At 43.3% G+C, this 23,408-nt stretch overlaps 2 protein-coding genes across 4 annotated transcripts in view; one reads left to right on the top strand and one right to left on the bottom strand.

Moving 5' to 3' along the window:
• The window catches only part of tmem218 (transmembrane protein 218), a 144,991-nt gene that overhangs the window by 11,792 nt on the left and 109,791 nt on the right, over positions 1-23,408 (bottom strand). The gene's annotated exons all lie outside the window — the stretch shown is intronic.
• Positions 542-23,408, top strand: part of LOC138741026 (high affinity cGMP-specific 3',5'-cyclic phosphodiesterase 9A-like) — an 81,913-nt gene continuing 59,046 nt past the window's right edge. For 2 of the 3 annotated variants that reach the window (XM_069894481.1, XM_069894479.1), the window contains exons 1-6: positions 542-731; positions 1,673-1,743; positions 2,672-2,749; positions 8,594-8,637; positions 14,877-14,931; positions 15,373-15,443. In XM_069894481.1, coding sequence (XP_069750582.1) covers positions 1,676-1,743; positions 2,672-2,749; positions 8,594-8,637; positions 14,877-14,931; positions 15,373-15,443 — 316 coding nt within the window. In that variant the 5' untranslated portion in view covers positions 542-731; positions 1,673-1,675. Of the gene's footprint in view, positions 732-1,307; positions 1,744-2,671; positions 2,750-8,593; positions 8,638-14,876; positions 14,932-15,372; positions 15,444-23,408 lie in introns of those variants that run through there. The other variant, XM_069894480.1, reaches the window with a different exon arrangement.

Consider the following 23,408-nt stretch of genomic DNA (forward strand, 5'->3'; position numbering starts at 1 on the left):
ACCACTCATCACTGTGTACAACCCCCAGTTCATGGACACACACCCCACCCACCGGCACCCAGCCCCCACTTGCAGTCTCTCCACCCTCCGTACACCCCCATAGCCACTAAGAGCAGACACTACAGTGCTGAGGACAGGGCATTCATAAAGTCCAGAGTGCAGTGACTCCTGGCGGAAGCAGTCATAGCGCACAGCTCCAGCCTGTGGAGAGTCCAAGTCGTAGTGGTCAGAGGTGGAAGTAAATGGTGATTGACTACAGCCAAACGATCAACCACTTCACACAGCTGGACACATACTCCCTTCCCTAGATCGTTGACATGGTCACAAGATCGTCCAGAACAGGGTATTCTCCACCACTGACCTAAAGTCGACGTACCACTAACTCCCACTACACCCAGGAGACTGCCAATATACTGCGTTTGAAGTGGATGGGAGGCTCTATATTTCAGAGGGAAATGGATTGGATGGTGAACAAGCACAAACTGTCCTCCTGACTCTTAAATTGAAAGGCCTGGTAGTATCCCATTGGCAAGAAGTCTGCCGGAAGCACTCCATGCCGTCCAATCTCTACTATGCACCACTACCAACTCAACCCCATATGAACGCATGTTTTCTTTCCCCAGGAAGTCGGCGACTGGAGCCACACTCGGTCCTCCTGTGGAAACATGTGAGGGGTCACAAGCTCCGACCCCGTTGGTCAAAGAGGTGCAACTCCTGCAAGCCAACCCTCAGTATGTCTATGTGGTGTAGCCGGACAGCCATGAGGACACAGTCCCCGTCCAGGACCTGACGCATGCTGGAGACCCTTGCCCACTCCCCACCCTCTTCAACCCATGTCCTACCTACACCCATACTGCCCCCATCAGGGACTCTAGTTAAGATCAGCGACCCACCCCCACCTACCACACCACACACCCTGGACACTGCTCCAGCTGCTCTGACCACCATGGCTGCCCCCATGTACAACCAAGCCCTACCTCTGACAGAGCCAGGCCTCCCTCCCTCCCCAGCCTCAGGACTCACGACTGATGATATGGAGCTGACTATTATACCACCAGCAGAACTGCGCTGATCACAGAGGCAAAAGAGACCATCCAACCGGCTGAGCCTCTAGGACTTTTAATCCGGTGGGGTTTTTGTTTTAAAAGAGGGGGTAAATGTAGTGATATGAATATGTGACTGCAGATGGGTAGCTGGCCCACCCCCCTCCCCCCTACTGATGACTCGCTCCCTGGTAACCGCTCTCCTTGTGACCCTGCAATAAAGGTTGACCTCCCTCTCCCTGTCCTCAGTCAAGCACACGGAATCAGGCCAGATATGTCTGAAGTATAGTAAAGTCTATCATTCCTCACTCTACAGCTTTGGAGTTGTTGATAGGGCCTATCACCATTTAAATAATATTCTGATCTTCCATTTTTCCTTCCAAAGTGGATAACCTCATATTTGCCAGCATTGTACACCATCTGCCAGACCCTTCCTCCACTCACCTAATCTATCGATGTATCTGCAGACTGTCTCCACGGAGACAGCCTGGCCCATCAAATCCCTCCAGTTTCTTTCGGCTCACTCAAGATTGCAGCATCTACAGTTGCTCCAATATATTTTTGACCTCTGTTCCCTGTCATTTATTCTGTGATGATGACCCAACTGTAATACAACCCCTTGCTTGCAGGTGATGTTCAGCAGACATTGCAGACCAAGTGACATCAAGGAGCTGCTGTGCACGACTGTTGGGCTCGCCAGGTTAGAGAAAGAAATGGCTCATTTTATTCATTGGGGCAAGAAATGTTTAGTGTGGAATTGCAATGAAGTTTGTAACTCATTCAAATGAAATTGCATTGTAATAACTGGATTGATCCTAATCTTACAGATCTTTACTTAAATGGTCAAAACTTTATTTTCATACAAATCTCGTCATGCAAATTCAGCGTTCCCTTGTTCCGTATCTATCCAGCACATCGATTCAAGCACGTGCATTGATTCACTAAAACAGCAGTGATATGTTTGAATTAATGGGAATAATACTGAGAGAAGTACATTTTCATGTGGAATTTTCACCATCGCCGGACTTGCCAAAGTGTTTTACATTCAATGAAGTTTGCATCTTCTCCCTGGGACTATGGGTTTCCTCTGGATACCCCTGCTTCCTTCCACATACAAAAATGGGCTGGTTGGTATGTTAGTTGGCCACTGTAAATTGGCCCCAGTGAGTGGTAGAATCTGTGGAGGTGCAGTTGATGGGGGGAATGTGGGGAGGAGAAATTCAGACCGAGTGGGATTAATGTAAAATGGATGTTTGAAGTTTGGCAGATTCATTGGGTTCAAGGGCTTGTTTCCATGTGAATGAAGTACTTGCATCTCTTGTGGGGACTGGTGAATATTAAGCTATGATTTTGTTTTTGCCTGTGTGGTCAGTGTGGTGGGAGGTCCACCCAATAGTCATTAAGCACGTTAAGGGTACCTACATGAGAATTCATATAACTTCTGTGTGTTTAACACAGCATCTCAAAACATTGATGAGTTTAGATTCCTGTCTGTTCCTGTGCATGGAAAATCAAAAGCTTTTAGTCAATTTACATGAATCCTATCTGGATTCCTGCAAACCTGGAAAAGCAGAGCGAAAGGTTTGACCAATGTGTTCATGAAAAATTTGTCTATTTATTCTGTTTAGAGACACCTTGATTATGCTCATGGATCAAGATGATGCTATTTTAGCCATTGACCCAACTATGCCATCGAACACACCAAGGTATGACTGCTTGGGTACAAAGTGATATTGAAGTAACAAAGCTAGTGCAGAATAGTTAATAATGCAGAATAATTAATTGATGATCTCATGATCTTAACTATGGAGCTAATCTCATAGAGCAGCTCAATGTTCAAAAATACGTGTAGGATCTTGAATGAAGAATATGAGTATTTGTCTAACTTTGTGTATTGAGTTCTTTCATGTATATGGTTCATTTCTATTAATGACTTCTTTATGTTTGAACAGTTTCAAGTACGTTATAAATATGGTAATAACAAAAGTGAAACCAATGTGTTCTGCAGATGAAAGTATTTTTATCAAAAGTACTGTCCTTGTATCAACCAACTTTACTGAGAAGCAAATTCTAAAAACCCTCGGCAAATCTGGCAGCATCTGTGGTGGGAGAAACAGAGATAAAGTTTCAAGTGGTGATTTTTTTTTGTCAGAACTGAGTGAACTGTTTCCCCAGGGATACAATATCAGCTGCTGATCATTTTCAGTATCTACTGCTTTAAATTCCACAACTTGCAGAATTTTGCCTTCCAACAGTTCTTTCTGAGCAACTGCTTTGTGGACTTGTACACAAATCAAATTGGATGATTGTGGACAAAGGCCAAAGTTGTATCCAATTATTGAGCTGAATTCCCCTGTGTGAAATAACCTACTTTGCAATGACCAGAAATGTTCTGGTTATTTATTTTATATACAGGGGCTGATGGAAAAGACAATGAAATATCACAGTAACAACTAGATCAATCTAATGGACTTTTGAGAGCAAGGATAAAGAAGAGGGTGAAACGTGAAAGTCTGGATGTGCTGTGATTGCAGTAAAAACACACAGAAATGCTGGAGGAACTTGACCAGTCCTGTAGTGTCCATAGGAGATAACAAGGTCTTACTGATGTTTCAGGCCTGACCCTTCTTCAAGGTTCAACCTTGAGAAAGAGCTCAGGCCCGAGATGTCGGTAATCTATCTTTTACCTCCTACAGACACTGCAGGACTAGTGTTTTTTTTTAATGTGCAATTTCAAGGCGAGGCCACAGTTCAGGACTCTGCAAGCTGTTTACCTTAACACAAAGGTGCTGGAGAAACTCAGCAGGTCGTGCAGCATCACTGCTTACCAGATGCTGCGTGACCTGCTGAGTTTCTCCAGCATTTTTGTATATTCAATCACAGCGTCAACAGGTTTTCCTGTTTTAAAACCCTAATGTTTCCAGTAAACCAGGATATGTGGTTCAAGATTAATAAATGTAGTAAATAGCTCAGCTCCTGTTGTAGAACTTGTTGCAATATTCTAGCCACTTTCAATTTTGTCCCTATTTCCACTGCTGCTGCCTTACAAGATTAATAAATTGCTGTCACTTCCAGAGGTAAATCTCTTGGCAAATTTGGATCAGTACAAGTTTAATTTTATTTAGCATCCCACAAGTACAAATAGATGAAACGGTGTTCCTCGGTCCTCAGTGCAAAACATCCAGACACGCACCCAGTCATAACACGCGTACAGACAAGCGATATATATGCAGGACAAAATGTATAAATAAATATTGTTTAAATAAATAGAGTCTCTGAGAGTAAGGGTGAGTGGTTCATTTAGTCATTGACATAAATGACATTATGTCTGCTATATTCAAATGACTTCCTCAAAGTTCAATATACTCAATTAACTATGATTTTTTAAAAAAAACCTTTTGAATTTCACGATGGCTTTCAACAATCATAGGTTTCTTTAAATACTTGGTTATTCTGCTTTCATTAAGGCTTGCAATAATTTTCTCACACCATTATAATACTCGCTCTCCATCTCTGTTGCATTTACAATTTTGTATTCCAATCTAAAGGAATAATTCTAAAATCAGGAGCTTTACAATATCACAGCTAGCATGTTTGCAATATCCCCATTAACTTCTTTTAAAACCTTGTGTATTGGTTGGTCTTTATTGCCAAGTTCTTTTTCCAATATTGCTTTCTCATTTTGGTGAGCTACTTGGTGAGGTCAATTCCTTGTTCCTTTCTTTTTGGACATGTCAGCTACCTTTGCTCTTTACCATGAAGGCTCTCAAAATTATTTAAAATGCCCAAACCACCTTTTAAATCATCGATATTGACATCTTCAAATAAAATTGTAAAATTTCTGATCTTGATAATTCTTGAAGCAAAGATTTTTTTTTAATGTATAGGGCAATAATAACTTTATGGTTTGCCAATCAGAAACAGTCAGGGATAAAGTTGAGGTCATCAATAGAAATAGAAAGTCAGTGAAATTTCTTCAGTCTGGGTTCTTGGATTTTAGCATTTTTTTCCTCTCCGTTCTCCTTTCCTGATGGAAAAACAACCTGACCCTTTATCCTTAAATCCTTTATCCTTAAATCCCACCAACTCGCAAATACCTCTGTGTTCTGCACAGCAGCGTGTTCAAATATGTTGATCGATATCTTTGCCTGATGTTTATGCTTGTCATTTCTGGCAATACAATGTCCAGGAAGACATAGATTAAATGTCTGAATAAATTGGAGCCCAAATTGATTATGATAAATTTTAAAAATAAACAGCCTAGAGCAGTGGTTCTCAACATTTTTCTTCCCACTCACATCCCACTTTAAGTATTCCCTATCCCATCAGTGCTCTGATGAGTAAGGGATTGCTTAAGATGGGATGTGGGTGGAAAAAAAAAGTTTGAAGACCACTGTTTTAGTCGTACCTAATTGACTTGTTATGTGCCTGGTTCATAACTCCAAAGGAGATGGACCAATGACAATTTTTTTCAAGCAAAATATTTCTGTAACATTTAGGTCTAGAGCAGTGATTCTCAACCTTCCCTTCCCACTCGCATCCCACCTTAGGCAATTCCCTTACTCATCACAGAGCACTGTTAGCACAGGGATTACTCAAAGTGGTATGTGAGTGGAAAGAAAAAGGTTGAGAACCAATGGCCTCGAGTATATTCTATTGAACATGTTATTTTACATTGGCATTGAGCAGAGCATCATACAAAGTAGAACCATTGAATTTAGAAGGAAGTCTTTTTGCAATCACGCTTAATGTTTTTTCTTTTTTATGAGAAAGATGGCTGCATAACATTCTGGGCTCAGTGGGGTTTGGATAACTGATGTCATTTCACGGATCTGCTTTTTCCCCCCCAGAGAGAACTCCTCAACTGCATTTTAAAGAAACATCGACAAACTTACTGCCAACTGCTGCACTCTTAAAAATTCATGCCTTTTCTGATGATTGTTTTAAATCACCACATTTAAGAAATTTGCTTGTTACAATCAATTGTTGCATCACAGCGGCACTGTTTGAGGAAGGTACACGCTGGTATCTTAGCCCCCAGCAAGTGCTGAACAGGGACAAAAGCACTAATGGAACCAACATACAAGATTGGTCATTACAGCATCCTGTATGGCGAGGTGAATTACGGAGCTGGGGACACACGGGAGACTGCAGATGTCGGAATCTGGAGCATAAAGCAATCTGCTGGAGGAGGACCATGAAGGGCTCTTGCTCGAAATGTTCACTTTTTTTCCCCAATGGGAGTCAGAATCAGAATATATTGTCATGGTCAAGTCACAAAATTTGTTGTTTTGCCTTGCAAAAATAAATTGAAGTAGTGCACAAAAAGTCAAAGTGAGGCCGTGTCTTTGGTTCACTGTTCATTCAGGAATCTGATGGCGGCAGGGAAGAAGCTGTCCTTGTGCCACTGAGTACTTATCTTCAGGATCCTGACCTTTTACCTGATGGCAGCAGAGTTAAGAGGACATGGCCTGGATGGTGGGGGGGGGGGGGGGGTCTTTAGGGATAAGGTCTGGTGTGAATTTCTGCCCTCGGTTACTGATTAGAACTGTGCTGGGAACCTGGTTTGAATCTTGCAGTGAACTATCCCATGGTTCAAGGAGGAGAGGCGTTGTGTTGAGGAGTGGTGTTGGGTGAGCAGTGCTGTAGTAAGGTGCTGAGATAAAGGGCTTGAGGCTGAACCTTGACATGATGGGGAGGTATGTGGGTGGGTGTGCGTGTGCATGTACGGTGACTGAGGACTGGCGGTATTTGATTTGAGTATTGACCGATCCATCTTAAGTCTGTCTCATCACCATGCATTCAATGTAAGGGGAACTGATGTCTCCATGTCTTTTATGGAGACAAACAGCATGGAAACAGGCCCTTCAGCCCACCAAGTCTTTGTTGACCATCAATTTACATTTCTACATAATTTCCCCACATTCCTATTGACTCCCCGCTGCACATTCTTCCTTTCACCTACATAACGGAGGCAATTTACAGTGTGCAATTAACCTCCCCATACCTCTTTGGGATGTGGGAGGAAACCTAGAGGAAGCCCATGAGGTCACAGGGAGAATGTGCAAATTCCACACAGACTATGCCAGAGGTCTGGATTGAACCTGAGTCTCTGTCAGTGTGAGGCGATGGCTTCATTGGCTCTGCCACTGATCCACCCTCTCTGTGCAAAGGAAAGACAACACCTTGCATCCCATCCACAGGAAGGTGATGGGACACACTGTCGGACAAGGAGCGGGAACTGCCTGACCCCAGCAGTGCATGCATTCCTTTGCCACTGGTGTCTCATCCTAAGCACAAATCTTGGTCGCTGCACCACTTTCCCAACATCAGGCCTCACAGGCAGTCCCTCCACATCAAGCTATTCCTCAAGGAATACCAGTGTGGGGGGGGGGGGGAGGGGGGGGCAGACTGTGTGCCATGTCCCAGCGTGTAGGCCCAGAGGATTTCTTCAAGTGCAGTGTAAACCTACCTGCGAGGTTTAGGCTGGGTGGACCAAGAGTACAGTAATAACTCAGTGCTCTGCACATTAATACTAATTTGTTATTGCAAAGATAGCGCAGAGTAAAGTATTAAGCAGTCAATTTTTTTCTAATATTAAAATCAATGAATATGCTTGCTGAATAGTTGTGGGTGATAAAATTTCACCTGCACTAAACATTAATAACCACCAAGGAACAACCTGTCATCTTTTACACTATAAATCCTCATTCTTTCTAAGGATGAGCATGGACTCGATAGAGGTGCATAAGATTATGAGGGGCCTAGATAGGGTGGAGAGCCAGCACCTTTTTCCTGGGATGACATTAGCAAATACCAGGTCACATCTGTTTAAGGTAAGTGGATAAAAGTTCCGAGGTGAAGTCAGAGGTAGGTTTAAACAGAGTGGTGGGTGCTTTGTTGGGGGGGGTTGATGGTGGAGGCTGGTACAAGATAGACATTCAAAAGACTCTTTGACAGACACATGGATATAAGAAAAATAGAGGATTATGTGTGTGAGGGTGGAAAAAATTAGATTGTGCGAAGTACATTTACATTGAGGGCAGAAGGGCCTGTACTGTACTTGCTGTAATGTTCTACGTTCCCCTTCCTCTTGCCCCTGTCATTAGATTAATTATTTTGAGTACAATTGGAAGTGGCCACAGCAAATCCCTGTTGCTGGATGTTAAAGCTGATTGACAGTTTTGATACAGGAATGTATTAACTTGTCATTAACATGAACCATTTCATTATTTCCATTACAGCTCCAAAGTCTTATGGCCACAGTATTTTCCCATCCCTCCAACTGCTCTGCCATCACAGGCAGAAATATGTAATTAGTGTTTCAAATGCACACAAATATTACCTTAAGAATTAGATTGGAAATTTTCAAGTAATTTGCTTTAATAAATTCCTCCATATCGCCTCTCAAGGAATTGAATCATTTGTTGTGTATTCATTTCAAGGCCAAATCTATATGTTAAACCTGGAAAAGGATATTCATTTATTCATGTAAATTATGTTACAGAGTTCAATCATCTGACATGTTGCTCTTCTCTCTTTCTCTTTAGCTCCCCTTACAGAGTGGTCCCACTCAGTCCTGGTCAACTTACAGGTATTGATTCTTTACGTGCCTATAGCTGCATTCATTAAAATATGAATTTGATGATGGAGCGACTGATGGAAAGGTACAAGAAGTTCAACTTCATTCTTGTTTAAGAACAAGTGCAACCCAACGAAACACAAAACCAATTTATACATTTTCACTGGATTGATTTCTGTTCAATGATCAGTGAGGAGGGAAGAAAGAGGATAAGCCCATAATCTCTGGAGGACAGAAGATCGGGAGGTCTCCTTGTTACATCTAAATTGTGGGCATTTTCTTAGAAAGCTTATTGGTCCCCAAAGGGTAAGGAGAATTTCCTTCTGAGAATTGTGAATCGTAGTTTTCCATCACCCAGAGCTTGGGGATGCATGTCATTGCCTCAACTGACTATAATCAATGTTTACGCAAAATTAAATGAAATAGGGTTGAGATAGAAGATGATGGAGAACTGCAGAGATTATATATAGTGTACCATGCACTGCCAAACCGAGGCTACATGCAAATTGGAGGAAAAACACCTTGTATTCCAACTGGGGGCTTTCCAACCAGATGGCATTAACATCAACTTCTCCATTTTGCATTAAACTCCTGTCACGTCTCTCTTTCCCTATCCCTTTGTCTCTTTTCTTCCATCTCTCCATTACCTTCCCTTCCCTCTCCATTCAGAGAGTCCCATGTCACTTCTCAGCTTTATTCTCTTCTGCCCTCCCACCAATATCCACCTATGACATCTGACCTGTTAGCCTGTGTTCCTCCCTCTCCTCGTGCCCAAAATTTTGGTTACACTTTACTTCCAAAAGATGCCGAGTGACTTGCTAAGTTTTCCAGTACTTCTGTGTATTATAACCATATAACCGTTTACAGCACGAAAACAGGCCATGTCGGCCCTTCAAGTCCGTACCGGTTCACTTGAACAACTCCACTAGCTCCTCCGCAAACTCCTGAGGAAGTAGAGGCTTTCTTCATGATGCCATTGGTGTGTTGGTTCCAGGAAAGATCTTCCAAGATAGTGACTCCCAAGAACCTACATTTGCTCATCCTCTCAGACAATTAAAATTTGACTTTAACAGTGGTAACATATGTAGGTAGTGATGATATTGAACTTCAGTTTGCTGTAATATACATACAGACAGCACCGTAATAGGCTCCTTTGGCCCACAAGCCTCTGCCACCCAATTATACCCAATTGACCTATGACTAAGGTACATTTTGAAGGATGGGATGAAACCAGGGCACTCATGTAGTTACAGGATGGAATCTGAGCCTTGCCATTGAAAGAGCCCCTACACGACATCCTCAGTTATCCATTGGCTGATTTAACTCTGTGCTCTACTGGGGGCATATTCCACGATCTTGGAAATATTTAGCTATCTCCACCTCAAATATTTCAAATGATCATGCTTTCACCACCCCTGGAGTAATACCAGATATTCATCACTGGAAGACATTTCTACACACATCAGTTTTAAATGGCTGGCCCTATATCTTGTAATTACATCCTCCTGTTTATGACTCTCCCATGAGTGAAAATGTCAGCACCAAGCCAATCAAGCATCCCTAACATGTTGGAGTAAGTTCCTTCCAAACTCCAGGGACTGCAGATGCAAACTGTCAAGCCTCTCTTGACAGAGAAACCCTCTCATCCCAGGAATTAGACTAGTGACTCTGTTTTGGACTGGCTCCAATTCTACCAAACACTGTATGAAAGGGAACCAACGCTCGAAAGATCTTGAAAAGTCACAGCCCAAATGCCGGGAACTGTGCTCCTGAAGGCATATACAATCGCATTGTTTGTTTTTATTTTGCTCTGGATTCCAATATCTTAAGTTACTCAAATTTCTGTCCATATTCTTTTACAATTGAGCAAAGATCGTTTATTTATTCAAGCTCATCACTTTTTAATTTTTAATGATCCAGCTCCATGAAGCTCAATCTGGCCACTGAAGCCTGTGCCACCCAATTATCTTATCAGCCTCTCTCTTTTGCATCTCTTTCTCCTATTGTTAGGGGCTCTGGGAAATGCTCATGACAGCTTTTTGTTTGCCTTACGACAGACAAAAGTTAAAGTAAATCATGTACCTAACATTTTTAATGTATTATTATATGACAATAAAATAACCCTGCAAGGTGGGAGCAAACCAGAGCACCTGGGGAAAAACCACACAGGGAGAACGTACAAATTCCCTGCAGACAGCACTGGATTGGAACCCGGGTCACTGCCACTGTAATAGCTAACTGTGCCATTAGATTGGCGTACAACCTATCTTGCCATAGGCTCCTCCTACTGATTAATCTGTGAAGCGAGTGGTCTAGGGATCAAATAGTTTCTTTGTAGTTTTGTGAAAAATTCGCAGCTCTTGTGGCATTGGTGATATTGAATTGGAATAAATGTTAGAATCATGTTTTTTTTCTAAAAAAGGGATGAGTAAAGGATGGATTTAAGCACACTTGGGTTAAGTGCAATGCACAAGAGCTGGAGAAACTCAGCAGGTCACGCAGCATCCATAGAAAGTAAAGGGTAACTAACAGTTCGGGTCTTAGCCCTTCATCATCAAGCACCTGAGTAAAAAGGTGGGGGGTGGTGGTGAAGGGAGAGGAAAGATGGGAGGAAGGAGCACAGGCCAATGGGCAAGAGATTGTAGGGGGATACAGGCGAGAAGGTAGACGAGAAAAATGCTGAAAGGTGATGGAGGAGAGGGTAGCACCTTATTTGGAGAGGGAAGGGGTGAGGAGTTGGAGGGTGAGAGGAGGGAGGGGTTAACAGGAATTGGAGAAGTCAGTGTTAATGCCAGATGGCAATTTGAGAGGTAAAAGATTACAGGATACTCCCACAACCCACAATATTCTTTATCTCCGCTATTCTGAGGAGAAGCACCATGTAAAATGATTGTAAAGCAAAATACAACTTAAAGGTCTGCAAATATTTGGGATTGTGTAAAATCTGCAGCCAAAATACAACGTTGACAGTTCTCCACAATCTTTCAAGGTTACTTTAATTTTTAACCTATTCCTTGTTAGTACATCACCTTTGTTGACCTCACCAAAGCCTTCGACACCGTGAGCAGGAAAGGGCTTTGGCAAATACTAGAGCGCATCGGATGTCCCCCAAAGTTCCTCAACATGATTATCCAACTGCACGAAAACCAAAAAGGTCGGGTCAGATACAGCAATGAGCTCTCTGAACCCTTCTCCATTAACAATGGCGTGAAGCAAGGCTGTGTTCTCGCACCAACCCTCTTTTCAATCTTCTTCAGCATGATGCTGAACCAAGCCATGAAAGACCCCAACAATGAAGACGCTGTTTACATCCGGTACCGCACGGATGGCAGTCTCTTCAATCTGAGGCGCCTGCAAGCTCACACCAAGACACAAGAGAAACTTGTCCGTGAACTACTCTTTGCAGATGATGCCGCTTTAGTTGCCCATTCAGAGCCAGCTCTTCAGCGCTTGACGTCCTGCTTTGCGGAAACTGCCAAAATGTTTGGCCTGGAAGTCAGCCTGAAGAAAACTGAGGTCCTCCATCAGCCAGCTCCCCACCATGACTACCAGCCCCCCCACATCTCCATCGGGCACACAAAACTCAAAACGGTCAACCAGTTTACCTATCTCGGCTGCACCATTTCATCAGATGCAAGGATCGACAATGAGATAGACAACAGACTCGCCAAGGCAAACAGCGCCTTTGGAAGACTACACAAAAGAGTCTGGAAAAACAACCAACTGAAAAACCTCACAAAGATAAGCGTATACAGAGCCGTTGTCATACCCACACTCCTGTTCGGCTCCGAATCATGGGTCCTCTACCGGCACCACCTACGGCTCCTAGAACGCTTCCACCAGCGTTGTCTCCGCTCCATCCTCAACATCCATTGGAGCGCTCACACCCCTAACGTCGAGGTACTCGAGATGGCAGAGGTCGACAGCATCGAGTCCACGCTGCTGAAGATCCAGCTGCGCTGGATGGGTCACGTCTCCAGAATGGAGGACCATCGCCTTCCCAAGATCGTATTATATGGCGAGCTCTCCACTGGCCACCGTGACAGAGGTGCAGCAAAGAAAAGGTACAAGGACTGCCTAAAGAAATCTCTTGGTGCCTGCCACATTGACCACCGCCAGTGGGCTGATAACGCCTCAAACCGTGCATCTTGGCGCCTCACAGTTTGGCGGGCAGCAGCCTCCTTTGAAGAAGACCGCAGAGCCCACCTCACTGACAAAAGGCAAAGGAGGAAAAACCCAACACCCAACCCCAACCAACCAATTTTCCCTTGCAACCGCTGCAATCGTGTCTGCCTGTCCCGCATCGGACTGGTCAGCCACAAACGAGCCTGCAGCTGACGTGGACTTTTTACCCCCTCCATAAATCTTCGTCCGCGAAGCCAAGCCAAAGTTCAAAAAATAGTGGTTAGTATCCCTGTCTGTCATGTGGGAGACCAGGATTCAATTCCCTGATGGGGTGAAAGTTTAGGTCAGTGTAGTGGTTAGGTCAGTGTAATGGTTAGTGCAACACTGTTACTGTGCCAGCGATTGGGGTTCAAATCTGGCGCTGTCTGTAGGGAGTTTGTACATTCTCCCCATGACTGCGTGAGTTTCCCTCAGGTGTCCCAGTTTCATTCCATCCTTCAAAACATATCATGGTTGTTGATTAATTGGGTATAATGGCAGAGGCTCATGGGCAAAGGGGCCTGTTACTGGGCTTTCTGCCTGTATGTACGTTACAGCAAATTGAAGTACAATACACAGAAGTGCTGGAAAACTCATCAAGTCGCACAGCATCTTTTGGAAGTGAAGAGTAACCAACATTTCAGCCATGAGCCCTTTGTCAAGGCACGAGCAGAAAGTAGGCAGGTGCCTGAATAAAAAAGGGAGAAGAGGGAGGAAGGGGTGCAGGGTGAAACACAGGCTAACAGGTCAGAGGCCAAGGTGGGAGGGTAGAAGAGAATAAAGCTGAGAAGTGACATGGGGCTCTCTGAATGGAGAGGGAAGGGAAGGGAAGGGGGTGAAGATATGGAAGAAAGGAGTCAGAGGGACAGGGAAAGAGAGATTCGCTCGTGTTAGGAGTTTAATGTAAAGTGGAGAGGTTGATGTTGATGCCGTCTGGTTGGAGAGTGCTCAGGTGGAATATGAGGTGTTGGTCCTCCAATTTGTGCGTAGCCTCAGTTTGGCTGTGCATAAGGCCACAGATTGACTTGTTGGTGTGAGGGAGGGATTAAAATGCAGACGTTCCCTGTTTAACTCCAACGGATTGAATCTCCATCCACAAAATCAGCCACCCCTCCAACCGCTGAACAGAAAATATCTTCTAATTGAATGTGCACATTGAGTGTTGGCAAGAGAATGCAGGGCTTGGTCTTCCATAGAAGATTCTCAAGCCCAGTTAGAATTCTTTGTCACTTATTTAGTTGCAAATGTTGACCTTTGACTTGAATGAGTTTTCATAGCATAAATGACGCTGACACTGGAAAGGATCCTCCTGTTGTAGGCCTATAAACATACTGAATTGAATGTGTGTTAATGCTGTTAAGCTGAGTTGAAACACTCAGTGAGAATGGCTCCTGGGATGGGGGTCTGCAGTTACAAAGATGGGCAGAATTATCTTGTTTGGAGAAAGTTGAGGAGAGATTTGATGAAGCACCTAAAGCAATGGGGACTGGACAAGAGAGGATGATGGGAAGAGGTTCCATTTGGTGGAAGGATTGAGGACTATGTGATGCAAGTATAAAATGAAGGGGAGGAGAAGTAAGAAGTAAATGAGGAACAACTGTGTTGGGCAGTTTGCGTTTAGAGTTTAGGGCACGCTGTCCGCAGATGTCATGGAAGCAGGTTCCATTGTGGCCACCAAGAGGGAATTGGATAATTACACGGTGCAGGAAAAGGGCTGCAATTAGTACTGGTTATTTGTTCTGGTAGAGACCCAGCATGGACATAATGGGGCCCAATAGCTTCTTCCTGTCCTCTAACTATTCCACGATAAGATTTGCATGCAGCTGTGTAATTGACCGTTTTTGGATGAAACATTGGCCTGGCAGCAGGTTTGGATGAAGTGTAGTCTCAGGAAGAGGACACTCCAGGCTGCATGGTAACTGAGTGACTTTCCTCCTCCAACAACCTGGTTCCAATTGCCATTGCCTGTCATTGAGTCACTTCATTGTGCAGTAAAGGGAGGAGTCCTTGGAAGGTGGATGTTATTGAAGATTTGAAGGTGTTTTGTGACAGCTAACTTGCATTAGTTCCTCTCTTTCTACCCCTAGAAGAAGAAGATTTGCTGCAGAACGTTCTAACCCAAGTCGCTGACCAATTTTCGAGGTAATCTGTAGTCAGCTCTTTAACTTTTCTACAACTTTCTTGCGCTGAGATCGCTTATTGTGCACCATAGTTCCTTTGGTTATGCATGTCCAATTGCATTTTTCCATACAAATTTTTAAAAAGTAATACTAGAAACAACAATTAGGCTTATCCCTGACCAAGTTCAAATTCAACCTTTTCCCCTCTACTTCGGAGGGACACTGAAGGCAATTTGTAAATCTTAAAAATCCATCGTATATCACCCAACCCTTCAGCAAACTATTTCAAAAGGAGAACCGTGGCACTCCGAATTTCCCTCCCCAGAAGAGTCCCTACTTCCCTATTGCAAAAATAGCAGCAGAACTTTGTACTGGACCCCAATGTTCTTTGTCTAGGAGGATATCGTATAAATGATTGACAAATTACATATTCATGGCTGTTGACTGCTTTTCTCTCTTCCAGAATATTCAAAGTTAATGATCTGAAAACTGAAATCTCAAGTAGATTGGCTGCATTGGAGAAGAGAGTTGAATGTAAGCTTCAAAATTTAACTTTAAATCAGATTAGGCTGTGAATATGTATTCCTCTTTCACAAGCCTAAATGAGACGAGGACCACACCTATTTCATCAGAAAGTTATCTGAATGTTAATGTGTGGCTGAGAAACTAAAGCACAAAAGACCCAAATATGGGTAAATGGAAGTGGAATAGAGAAATGCAATGAACATGACAGGCCAAAAGGCCTTTTCTGCACTCAATCAAGGGATAAAATGTAGACCAGGTCCCATTGATATGAGGAGATATTCCCATATAGAAAAATGGTGTGACTTTTGGCCATACAACTCCATTCAGGCTTGTGGATATGAAACCATAATTCAGTGTGTTTTAAAAATTAAGGAAGAACTCAGTTTTGTTTGGGATTAAATTGAAACAGCTTTTGTTAAAATGAACATTGAACTTTGGCCAGGAACTTCAAATTCGTTCGCTCTGACTTTTCCCTCAATGAAACTTGGTAACTTCAAGAAGAATGTGCACTATAAATAAATACTCCTGAACTGATTGCAGTGTTCATGACCCCACAATGCTGCAGCATGAGTTGGAGGAGTTTCAACGATAATGTAAGCAGATTACTTTTTCCACTGTTAGGGATGCGAGTCAGGCAACTGTTTGCCTTACGGTTGCTATAAGTTAAAGTTTATGATAAATATTACATTTATATGTATTATTACATGACAATAAAAGGAACTTTGAACCTTACTAAGTCATGCAGGTGAGAAAGATCTTGGCTTTTATCTCTAGTCCATCATGCATTGACTTATTTCAACTTTAGTAGTGTACTAGGTGCTCCCTGTGCAATGAACCAATTAATTGAGTCAAGCTCCTATTAGATTTTTAACTTGTATGCTTCATTTATAAAGGGAAACTAGAATCTTACAAATAAATTACCTTGGCTGGAAAGGCTAGAATGTGTGGCACAGCTGGTAGAGCTCCCTTCTCTCTGCTTCAGCAACTCATTTTCAACCTTAAATTTGGGTGCTGTCTATGTGGCGTTTACACTTTTTCCCTGTGATGAATGGGCTTCTTCCCACATCCCCAAAATGTGCAGGTTGGTAGTTTAATTGGCCATATAGGTGCAGTCTATGTGGTGTTTACACTTTCTCCCTGTAATGAACGGGCTTCTTCCCACATCCCCAAAATGTGCAGGTTGGTAGTTTAATTGGCCATTGTAAATTATCTCAAGCATGTCCATGAGCCATAGAATTTGGAGGGCAGTTGATGGGAACTTGGGGAGATTAAAATGGGATTAGTAGAATGAGGTGCTGATGAGCTTGTGGAGTCGATGGAACAAAGGATGGCACAGTTAGTATGCTGGCTAGCACCAGCAACCAGGGATTGAATCCTGCACTGTCTCTTTGTACATTCTCCCCATGTCTGCGTGGGTTTTCACTGGAGGTTCTGGTTTCCTCCCACATTCAAAACGTACAGGGTTTGAAGGTCAATTGGGTGTCATTGAGCGGCACGGCCTTGTGGACTGAAAGGGCCTGTTACCATGCTGTATGCACGCCTTTTTTTAAAAAAGGGCTTATTCCATGGTGTAGCCTTTAGACTCCATGATTATGAATAATGAACATGAAGTTGGTGGAAACTTTAAAAGGGAACTGTTATAATTGCTAGTTATTGATTTAATCTTTTATTGTGTACTAAATTAGTGGTGCAAGTAGTAAAGCTGCAACACACAAAAGTTCTGGAGAAACTCAGCAGGACCAATACATTTGTGTTTTGCACTTGACCCAGGCATCTGCAGACTTTCATATTTCACCCCATTCACCTAGGAAAGCCCTCTGTGCTCCTGTGATCTGGGTTTGACACTGACCTGCAACGCTGTTGTGTGAAGTCTGCATGTTCTCACTCTGACAGTGAGCTTCCTATAAATGTTTTCGTTTCTTCCCGCATACAAAGGACTGGCAGATAGTTTAGCTACAGCCAACATGATGGTTGGTGCAACTTTATTGCAGTGCCAGCGACCTAGGTTTGAATCCACCAATGACCGCAAGGAGTTTGGATGTTCTCACTGTGTCTGCATGGGTTTCCTCCCATACTCCAAAGTTCAGTAGGTTAATTGGTCATATTTGGGGAGCATGGGCTCATGGGCTGGATCCGCCTGTTACTGTGCTGTATCTCCAACTTAAAATAAAAGTTAAGCAAATTGCTCCGTGTATGTAGGTGAGTGGTGGAATCCTGGGACAATTGATGGAGATATGAGGAGAATGGAATGATGTAAATGGATGGTTGGTGCAGATACATTGCCTGTTTCTGTGCTGTCTGACGCTGAATCAACTCCATTCAATATTCTACAATTGGTCAAAGAGTGCAATGGTTTAATCCCAGAAATTTGCGCAAAAGAGGGAGCTGGGAAGTCCTCCATTGGGTCTGGCATGATGTATTGCAATTTAAGCCTGTTGCAGAGCACCAGCATAAGAGGGACTCAGTTTTAAAGGAATGCTCTCCAAGGCACCCAGCAAAACACATGATGACTGCCATGGAGGAGGAGAAAAACCCTAAATGGAGTGAAGGAGGTCTGGGATTCTCATCAGCCAGATCAATGCTAGGAGCGAACTCAGCATGCCATAAGGTCAGGAATGTTGTTACATAGGAAGAGTCTGGCTGGAAGTTGATCAGATAAGAAACCCCTCTCACTGGAACCATGCAGAAATACATTGCCCTCCCTCCCTTATCCACCTATTACCTCCTGCCTTAGGGATCATGCTCTCCCCCTATCCCTTTCCTCCCCACCATTTTGTGCTGGTGCCTGCCTACATTTTGCCTGGGCCTTGATGAAGGGCTCAAGCCTGAAACTTTGGTTATGTAGCTTTATCTTTGCTATACATAGTGTTGGACCTGCTGAATTTCTCCAGCATTGTGTTTTTACGAGAAATACATAATTGTATCCCCCTCACCGGCTATGTCAAAGTGAACTGCAACCAATGAAAGGGATTATAGAGAGGCATACCAGTAATTGAATTGAGATTCATTCACAATGTATGTGGTCTTGCAGAGGGAGAAGATAATGATAATAATGTTATCCGGGCCTCCCGCTAATTATTATTGAATTGTGGTGTTGTGCTAAATTTTAGAGTGTGGGTCGAATGATTTTGTTGAGATGATGATTTTTGCAGTTTTCTTGTGATCTTTTGGGAAATCCCAGATTATCTGTACAGTCGATGCCTTTCTCTGTTCTGATGCTGCCTTTTCTTTCCCTTTGCCGTGCTGCCATTATTCTTGCTTCTCTTCAGCCTGAACCTCCAGTCACACAGGCTGAGAGTCCAGGTGCTCGTGTCTTCAGGTCACCATGAGGAAGTCTCCGCACTTGTGGGTGTTACGAGGCCAAAGCACCCCAAAACCCAGCAGCAATAGACATTCACCAAGACAAGTGGCTTTCAAAACAAAAGTTATTTTTTAACAACTTCAAATATGAAAATAGAATCAAACTTTAACTTAACTCTATTCTTATACTATATTCTAAACTAACCCAAATTACCCCCTTCTAATTCTAAGCGCACGTGTATGTAACGTGTGTGTAAATTCAAGAAAAGTTCTTTGGTTCACAGTTCAATCTCACTTCTCCTTCTTCCAAGTTCTCTGGTTGCAGGCAATCACCATACTGTGCACAGAATTTAACATGTATAAAGTTCACCAGGCTTAATGCTTGAAAGATAAATGTTTACTGCTCAGGAAGTTTCTTGAAGGGTTTGCAGAGAGAGAGATATTTGTTGCTCCAGGATTTCCACAACTGAAGTACCACCACTAGTCACCTCAGGGTCTCGCTGATGAAACTTGCCCCATCAGGGTTTTCTAGATGGTAACTGCTTTCTTTAGGCTACCACAGAGTTCCATTCCTTCCTCTATTTCAAGAGAAACATCAGACAGATAGCACTTCCAGCCATCTACTGCTCTGGAATTTGCTTTCATCAGTTTCAAATAGTTTTCCCTGGATTGCACTTTTCAGTCACTTGTCAGTGTCCTACACACTGACTGACTGACTGAGCTGTTAACTCAACTCTCTCTCTCTTCCAACTGAAACTCCAAAGAGAGCATGTGACTTGTGTCTTTCAAAAGCCCCCATCTTCTCCAGCAAACAACAGGAGTTCTTTCTTCTGCTCCATCTGTTGTTATCTTAGGTAAACAATTCAGAATTGACCTTTCTGTGAACACTTTGCAGAAAAACAGCATGACTCCAGCAAGACAATGGTCAAGCATTTTATGACAGTTCAATTAACAGCTACTTGTGAAAGGTGCTTACATTCTCCAGAGGTCTTGACATGTGAATTCTTCAGTCTTTCAAATAAATCTGTTTTAAAATGTGTGTATGTATGTGACCTACTCTAAATCTTATAAATTCTCCCCAAATATTAATATTGTTACATAGGCCTCTGGTATTTTCCCCAACTCTTCGGTTATTGCATGATTTCTCCCTGCACTGGTACTCAGTAGCTGGTGGTGGAGTTGCGAGTAGATGCAAGAGGTGAGGGAAGCAGAGCAGGCCATGTTCCTCAGGATCCATCCCTCCAACAGGCAGCCCCAGATACGGAAAGTGTCTGGAAGTTTGGTCTCGCTGAGAACATTGTCATGAATAGTTGTGGTAATTGGCAATATTCTGAAGATCCAGGCCCAACTGAACTTTGAATGAATAAAACAGTTTCTGTTGAGGAAAAGGTCTGGGTCAGGAAAGGGAGTCCCTGTGGGCACATGAGCATGGTCCACGGATGCCAGTGTGTGGGAAGCAACCATTACTGGCAAATCCCATTCACTTGCCTGCATCCGTGAGCAGTGGAGTTTGGGAACATGGAAGGACTATGCGTTGGCCACATGGAAAGATCCTGAGATGAGATCATTAGGTTGAAACTGGTCTTGACCATGATGAGAGACCAATTCTGGCAGAAGCAATGTGGCTAAAGGACCTTCCGGAGTATTTTGTTATCACATCCTTGGAAAACTTGAGCCTGCGTTGGTGTTGCTCTTTGCAAGGAGCAATGGCTGAAGATTCTAGAGGAGATTCTTTGTTGATGGGTATGTTCAAGTTTCTGCACCTGAGGCTGCTGACCAGCCAAGCATTGCCACGTAATTGGCATCTGGGGTGTGGCTGCAGGGGGTCTCCCATTGAATGAGTAATTCAGCAGCCAGAGTAGACTTTTTATAGGGCATTTGAGCAGGTTGGAGCAAGTCTTGATGCTCCCAAATCACATCTCCAGTTGAAGCAACATTCCGTTAAATAACTGAGATTTCGATGAAGTAGTTGTGCCCTGATGTTCAAAAAAAGATTGTAGGTCACGACCAAAAGGTCTGATTCAGTCCAATAAGGGTCAAATAGGATATTGTGGGAGGAGAAAGCCAAAAACACAGATGATGGAATCTTGATGGAATAAAATAAAGTTGGAGAGCTCAGCAGGCAGGCAGCATCTGTGGACTAACCTTTTAAACGTGGACATGCAGCACGATAACAGGCACTTCTGGCCCACAATACCATGCCACCCAATTAACCTACACTTCTGTATGCTTTGAACAATGAGAGGAAAGCAGAGTTCCGGGAGGAAACTCACCCAGACACACAGAGAATGTACAAACTCCTTCCCGGATTCGAACCCTGGTAGCTGGCACTGTAACAGTGCTGTGCTACCGCTGCGCAATCGGTGCCACTCTAAGTTTTAAAAACGTTATTTACAGCATGCTAGAAGCCATTTCCGGCCATTTAAACTCGTGCCGTGAACTTGCACCAAAATTAACTGGCAAACGCATACATTTTGGAGGGTGGGATGAAACTGGAGCACAGGGGAAAGCTCATGGTGACACGGGGAAAACCTACAAACTCCTTGTAGACAGTGCTGGATTCGAATCCGGGCCGCTGGTGCTGTAATAGCATCAGGCTAACCGCTGTGCTAACCATGCCTCCAATTTCTATGCATGGATGCTGAGTCCCTCCAACTTCTCTTTATTCACTGGGGATGCCATTAGATGTACACCGGCATGCTAATATACTGTAAATCGTCCAGAGAATTGCCTGGTCTCATTTCCTGATTGGGTATCCTTTCACTTAGAAAGGTGCTGATGAAGCATTAAAGACTCTGGGCTTTCTAACTTGAAGAATAGAGGGCCAGAGCAATGAGGTCATGGAGAACCTTTCATAAAACACTAAATTGGCCACAATTGGTAGACTGCATCTGGACATCACGCTTTAGAAGAGATGTGAAGGCTTTGGAGATCTTGCAGTAGCAAAACTATTTCAAGGAGGACAGATGTAGATTGACTGGAAGCTGAGTTGTTTTCCATGAGATTGGAAGTGAATCTTGCAGATTTTATAAACATCAAATGTATAGAAAGTGGGTAGAAGAGAAACTGTTTCTATCACTGCAGGGGAGGGGGAGGGGGTCGAGAGCAAGGACACAGAAAGATTGGCACCAAGATAATGTAACAGGAGGAAAACTTTTTCAGAATCAGAATTTATTGTCATGAAATTTGTTGTTTTGCAACAGTGTCATATTATAACCATCTTGTGACATTCCTATATATATATATATATATATATATATTTAAAAAATCATACAGCACAAAAAGTAAGGCAGTGTCTTTGGGTCATTGATTATTCAGGAATCTGATGGCATCTGAGAAGAAGCTGTCCTTGTGCCATTGAGTACTTGTCTTTAGGCTTTCCAAATGGTAGCAGAATGAAGAGGGCGTGGCCTAGGTGGTGGGCCTCTTTGAGGATAGAGGCTCCTTTTTAAAGTCACCGTCTCATGTAAATGTCCTTGATGGCGTGAAGTCTGGCCTGTGAAGTCACAGGCCAAGTTAACAATCCTCTGGAGTTTATTCTTGACCTGAGAGTTGGCGCCTCCCTACCAGGCAGTGATGAAACCAGCCAGAATGCTCTCCGCAGTAAACCTGTAGAAGTTTAGAGTCTTTGGAGAAATACTGAATCTCCTCAAATGCCTCACAAATTATAGCAGCTGGTGAGCTTTCTTTGTGATTGCATCAATGTGAAGGCTCCAGGACAGATCCTCAGATGTTGACACCTAGGAATTTGAAGGTCTTGACTACTGAGCCCTCAATGAGGACTGGGCCATGTTCCCCTGACTTCCTCCTAAAGTCCACAATCATCTCCTTGGTTTTGTAACATTAAGTGCAAGGTTATTGTCGTTACACCATTCAACGAGCTGATCTATATTTTGCGAATCGTGAATAAGAGTCTGGGGGCCATAGTGGAGACAGATTCAATGGTAGCATTCAAAAGAGTGCTGGGCTATAACTGAAAGGAAAGAATTTGCAAGGTCATGGCATGAGGGATTGCTCTTCCATAATATAGTCGCTACAGATTTGATGGTTACAACACAAGCCCATTCTGTGAAATGATCAACCAAGTGATTTAACCTGGGTAAAGTCATTTTCATCTGCCTTTGATATAATAAGGTAACCAATTTTTAAAGATGAGAATGGAAGCATTTTTATTAGACATGGTTATTAAAGGCAAGAAAATCAAGGCATGTGGTGAGATTGAGATGCAGATCTGTGTTAACTGAATTGAATGTTGCTTTGTGCCTATGGTTACCATGAGGGTGTTGACCAGACTATATAGATACTCCCTGGTGACCAACTCTTCCACTTTCAGACACTCTGTGCGTACAAATGAGTCACAGCATTGAAGGGCTGCTTGATCAGAGTCAGGAGTGCTGAGCAGACACACTCATCAAGCCAGTGAGCACAGCAGGCAGCACTCCTCCCACACCTGCAGGCCCCCTCGTCACCGCTGTATTTGTGATCCTTCCCCATACACCGCTGCCTTCATTTCCAACTCAAGAAAGATTCTAGTTTAAAATCGTTCTCAGGAATAGAATGATGTCATAACCCAGGGGACTGCCCATAATTAGTATCAAAATCCATTAATTATACCAACAACTGCAACCAAAGCAGTTTCATCAATCCTGTGTTGACGTTGCGACCAGATGGGGC

Source organism: Narcine bancroftii, chromosome 8 (genome assembly GCF_036971445.1).
Source record: "Narcine bancroftii isolate sNarBan1 chromosome 8, sNarBan1.hap1, whole genome shotgun sequence".
Taxonomy (NCBI): Eukaryota; Metazoa; Chordata; class Chondrichthyes; order Torpediniformes; family Narcinidae; genus Narcine; species Narcine bancroftii.